This window comes from Pyrgilauda ruficollis, unplaced genomic scaffold (assembly GCF_017590135.1).
Source record: "Pyrgilauda ruficollis isolate IOZ18807 unplaced genomic scaffold, ASM1759013v1 scaffold78, whole genome shotgun sequence".
Classification (NCBI taxonomy): Eukaryota; Metazoa; Chordata; class Aves; order Passeriformes; family Passeridae; genus Pyrgilauda; species Pyrgilauda ruficollis.
Genome location: NW_024529710.1, coordinates 1,056,224 through 1,062,094, shown reverse-complemented (window position 1 = coordinate 1,062,094; position 5,871 = coordinate 1,056,224). Strand labels below are relative to the sequence as shown.

The following is a 5,871-nucleotide window of genomic DNA, read 5'->3' as shown; positions in this document are numbered from 1 at the left end:
AGCATATTATGGTGACAAGTCTTTTACTGACCACCATAGTAATCTGCAGCACAATCAGCAACGTAACACATGTATGAGTTGCAATCAAAAGGAAAGATTACCAAAGTATTTCTAGGACACTCTCCCTTCCTTGCCCCTGGCATACATGTTAAATCAATGTAACAATAATACTGATAAAATTATGGGTTAATCCATTTGGCAACAAAAGGGTCAAGCGCCACGAAAAAAACTCAAGCCTGCAATTTATTTATTGACACTAATAGGTTACTCTTTTCACCACAAATCTGTCTGTAAGATCCAAGTGTTTTTCTAATGCAAATACAATTTATGGAAAGGAAAAAGGGTAGGCCACCAACTGAAAGAAAACATTTATTGAATCAAAGTCAATACTTTCCTTTTAATATCTACAAGCCAACACTGAACTGACTTTATTCAAGAATGAACACAATGTACAAAAAAAGTATGTCTGTTATAAAAATATGTCAATTTTTTTTCCTGGCTATTGAGTTGAAAACATTTTGGCAAGTGCAAGATAGGTTTGGCAAGCAAATTTAACCTGCTATTACCAATAACAAAGATCAAATAATTTTATAATAGTTTTGTAGTATATTTAAGAGTCATTGTTAAAGTGGCATTGGAAATGCTAACCCCTAAAAAAAAAATATGTATCACTGCACTGCCATGTACTTATGCATCCAGACAATTGAACATCTCATCAGGAATCAGTATCATTATCAGTGAACACTATCCAACCTACTTTGAACTATTCAACCAGATAAGTGACATCTACCACTGAAATACAACCTAAGGAAGGCAAACTACCTCCATAGCTGTGTATTTTATATGTTACTCATAAACAGAGAGAGAAGACTAGGTAGGTTCATCGATATTTAAATCAATCAGACAGCTGTTGCAATGTGAAATCAGGGAAAGGATAGAAACAGAATAAAGAATCATTTATGACAGTAGTCTACATGCATATTTGCATATAGAAATGGATTTGATTAGGATCAGTTATGCCTTATTTGTTTAGATGGTTTGGGTCTTTTTCCCTCATAAAAATCTAATGTAACCAGGCCTCAAATAATTGACTTCTCTAAAACCACCAGCAAGAAGCAAAAAAAGGGACCATTTATAGAGATAATCTGAAAACAGTGCAATATTAAAATGCAGTTTCACAACATGTGAAAGAAACATGCTTTGGAACCTGAGCAAAAGGCATTTTACTGACTTAGTAAAAAGTCACCCTGTATGCTGTTTTCATTGGCACCTGTTCTGCCAGATTTGTATGTCGCTCTTAGCAACTTCCATGGCCCTAAATATTTAGTACACAGAAACTGCCAACTACTTAGAAAGGTCTACTAAACTTTTCAGCCAATACTGCAGGCAGTCTGACATGCTGCTACTGGAAATGACTGTACAGGTTGAAATTAAGGAAAACTGTAGAAAGAAAAAGAAGCAGCCAAACATGTTGCTCTTCTGTGTAAATAGACTAAAGCGATTCCACAACACTTAGATACGGTACTACACTGGTTTACAGTCTCAAGGTCAGCTCTTTCAAAATAAATATACTGAACATTTACAACAAATGCCTCATGAATGCAAGCTCTCTCTTTATTATTTCAAGACCAATTGGAAAAAACTAAAATAAAGACATGACTGAAGCAGCTAAGTTACAAGTCCTTTTTCAGAAACAGGCATGACTTGGTGCCACAGCAAAATTTTTCACATCTGCAGTAAGCAATTTTTTTTTCTTTTAGCACCAAGCAGGCCACCATAAAAGCAACCTCACAAAGCATGCGGTCATCTACTCTGTTGATTTTGTATGAAATAATTATTTGTGCTTGCAGGTCTCAGACCTTTCAAAAATTCAGTGAACATTAGGTAACTGAAGACACTAGTGGAAACTCATTCATTTCTAAACTATTTGAGTGGAGAAAAGATTAAAAGACTAAAAAGCAACAGAATGTTGCGCATTAGTATTTCTGAGGAATGAGGAAAGCTAAGATTGGCGCTTTAATTTAATCCTTAGAACAACTAAAAAGTGACAACCAATTCTAAACAGCTCTATGTCCATGATACTGGTAGAGGCCAATGCGTGCATGCCACTGAAAGGCACAATCGGACCAATCTGATAAGTGGCATCATCAGAGCAGAACAGCAACTTTTCACTGGACTAATCACGAAGGGTGAACAATGAGCCATCACTTCTCTTGTCATGAGCACAGAAAGCAGTCACCAAGGCAAAAGAGAGGACACAGGAAAGAAGATACAGGAACTCACATAAACCTAAAAGACAGAAAACATGCATTAAACCAAGTTTTGAGCATTCTGACCATTTTGCAACTGCAATACTGCTGTACATTGACTTAACACCATACATCTTATGGAACCACTGCAAAAGTGGTACCATAGTCACATCACAAACTTCTTATGAGATTTGTTTTACAACTAACTTCACCTGCAAAGATCAGCCTACAAGATCACCTTTAGTTAAAACATGCTTAAGGTCAGACTGATACAGTCAGAACAATGTGAACTCCATTTTGTGAAAAAGTAACATTCTTACAAGATACCTAATTTTTTTAATCAGAAATAGATTTAAAAATTGGCCATCATAACGACACAGGTTTTTATAGGGAGATAATTATGAAGCATTATGATTGTTTTTCATACTGGTCTAACTGTGCCTAAGAAGTAGAATGAAACACTTACAGGAAAGTTATCCCCAACGTTATCCTGCCTTTGTATCTACGAGCTGCATTTGAACATTTGCAGATATGCCGCCTCCATAGCCTCCCTTGGACTGCATCTGATTCTGAATGGAGCTGACCTGGGGACAGAAGGGAAAAAAGGGGTAGATGAAAGACAAACAATGAGTTGTAGCATCTTCCTGCTTTTAATTTTATTTTTTCTCTAGGTTTAGTTCCCAAGTTCTCCTTTGTTACCAGTAAAGCTATATTACTTTTGCACAAGGACACGTGCATCCAAGGCTTGCTGAATTTTTAACTTCAGCACATAGCTCAGCAGAAAAGATTGAAGAAGTGGTGCTGAGGCAAAAGTTCTTCCTCTCTCCTAAAGAAAACTGGTAGATTCACGGTTTCACTGACTGACTTGATTAATCAAAAAATTTTAAAAATCAAATCTTTTACTGGCATTGACTCCACCTGACAAACTAAAATTTATCTTGTTATATGGAAAACGTTCTCTGGCAAGTACGATGAACCGTAAGTTTATCACTAAGTTAACATCATTATATTAAAAGTATAATATCCAACTTGCAAATACCTGTATGGCTAATTCAGATCATTAAAACAGGGCTAAACTAGGATTTTCTAAATCAAAAAGGACCTTTTGGTTTGTGGAACATTTTTGGTTTATCTATTTATGTGACAACATACAATACTTCCCTTAATTGATAATGTTCCTTTAAATGGAGGGCATTTATTTTTTAAACTACAGTCAATCTGAACTTTCCTGAACATAGCTGATTTGAAGGTATTTCTAGTCTGATGCATATAAATACATAGAGACACAATCTTCCTGCCCCCATTTCACGACTCATGTTTCAAGACATGCACATCCTGCTATGACTTTCACTGCCTCCATCACCATCAGAAAAGGAAACCCATAGTTCTTTCCTGCTTGTATTGCATGAGTCAAAATAATCATGTCCAAGTGCCTGCAGGAAGACAACTTGAATCGTAAAGGTTTGGCCCTTTTTGCTCTGCATCCCAGAGCATACATAACAACTAGACAAACAGTGGAAAATAACATTCATTCAAGGCTCTGCCTGCAGGGTACCAGTTGCAATTATTTCATCTATGCTCCTCCTTCACAGAGACCTAAAAACATCACTGGAACATCACTGTGCGGTATTAAAACAGCACAGGAGAAATATTTCCAAGCAGCTTGCACAATATTCCCTGTCTACAAAGACAAAAGAAATATATTTTCTTTTCCACAGCAAGCAAAACACATGCACATGTACAGAATGCATCAGCAAACGAACGCATTGTTCCACGCAGTTTTTCAAACCTATATGGCAAAAGAGCCTGTTTTTTTCATCTGTATCTTCAATGGCACATAGCAATGCTATGCAAAGGATTGTGTTTTTGTGTATTTAAGCAGCACAATGTAAAACCATTTTATACTTTGGCCTTTTGCTGAAATAAGTGATACAGTTGCAGCAAAGCAATATTGCCATCGTATTTTTCTTCAGGGAAATGTGTTCAGAGCCAATTTTCTAGTGCATCTGACATCAATGACTATAAACTCAGTAAAAAAAGAGTGTGGTGAGGTGCATGGGGATGTATTTAAGAACTTTCACATTTTACCAAGCCACTCATCTTCTTCACTAAGCACCTTTTGCTACCCATGGAAAAAAACAAGTCTGAATTAAAGTTTTTTCCTCAGAAAATAATTAATCTACACATAAATGTATTCACAAAAGTGAATATAGTATGCTGGTAATTTTATCTGAATGAACTCTGACTCCAGCATAAAAAAACCTACAAAGCTCTCCAGGCCACATCACCTTTCAACCTAAAAACTTGCTTACAAGACTTGAAAATTTTGGAGAGCAGAAATCAACACAAATTGCAAGGTTGAAGTGTAGGTTTTCAAGGGTATTTCTAAAAGCTAGACTAATTTCTCTGGTTCATGACTCACATATGAGTAACTGGATAATGAAGTTTAAGTCTTAAATGCAGAGACTGCTGCCCTTAAAACAGAGAATGCAGCAATTGGAACTAGTCTGTATTAACAGTTCAGTAGCTATTTTGTATATGAAAACTTTTGTAGGAGACATACAATGTTAAAAACAAAAAACATCTAACCTTTGTAGGCTTTTAAGGTGGCATTCTTTCTGAAGCACCCTCCTTTTGAGGCTGAGCAACAAGCACAAGCAATGTGAAATGCAGTTTTTGGTTTTTTTCTTTCCCAAAGACACCATTGCTTTCTCTGATGATATGCAACAGCAAGGTTCTTCAGTCTTATGTCTAATTTATATGGGACTTAAGGATTTTAAAGATTTTGGAAAGGAAAGAGGATTGTACCCATTAAGGGTCATGCAAACTGTTGTGTTGCTTATGCATCTCATTAAATTTCCTTCTTTCCTTTTTTTTACCCTCCCTTTTAGAATCAGGAAACAGCACAGACAGATCTTGAGAAATAAAACAATGGGAAACTACATGAAACACATGAAATCAAAGACTGAACTAAAGAATATGAAGCATCAGAAGAAAGATTTCACCATGGACTTTGAAAGGAAAATAGGGAAAAAAGGGATGGAAATTAACAAGAAACAGTGCACAGAGGACTCCTGCTGTTTTAAGTACACCTCTGACAAAGAAGCCAGGCACTCTACAGAGAAGGAAAACAAAAAAGCAAAATATTTCAGAAATATTCTGAATAGTCAGAGAACTATTCAGTCAGAATTGTAAGGATGTATAACAAAGAATAATGCTGATGAAAAAAGGCACAGGGCAGACAAAGTGAATAAAGAATCAAATATAAATGAAAAAACAGTAATTAAATTGCAGGTATTCACCTACGTTATTTAAAAAAATAAAGCACAAAGAGGCTCCTGAAGGAATATAATGTCCACACTATAAAGGAAATTATGCAGAAGAAGAACATGTGAAGATTAACGCTATAATCTTGGAATTTACACTGCAAAGAACGAATGTGGAGACCACCACAGAACAGGCAGTGTGAGAAAACAGAGATTTGAGCTTCTGAAGCAGGACGAGTGGGAACGATTAGTTTTCACATACAGATACTTTCCATCTAGGATCAGAAAAATCTTGCTGGTCATTGATGCAGCACATTATCCAAAAAAAAAAAAAAAAAAAAAAAAAAAAAAGGGGT

General features: G+C 35.9%; 1 protein-coding gene across 2 annotated transcripts in view; it reads right to left on the bottom strand.

Annotated features, from left to right (window-relative positions):
- Positions 1 to 356: 356 nt before the first annotated feature.
- The window catches only part of CDC42SE2 (CDC42 small effector 2), an 83,224-nt gene continuing 77,709 nt past the window's right edge, over positions 357 to 5,871 (bottom strand). For both annotated transcript variants that reach the window (XM_041486731.1, XM_041486732.1), the window contains exons 6-7: positions 2,716 to 2,833; positions 357 to 2,289 (exon numbers count right to left, since the gene is read on the bottom strand). In XM_041486731.1, the coding sequence (XP_041342665.1) occupies positions 2,735 to 2,833 (99 nt within the window). In that variant the 3' untranslated portion in view covers positions 357 to 2,289; positions 2,716 to 2,734. The remainder of the gene's footprint in view (positions 2,290 to 2,715; positions 2,834 to 5,871) is intronic.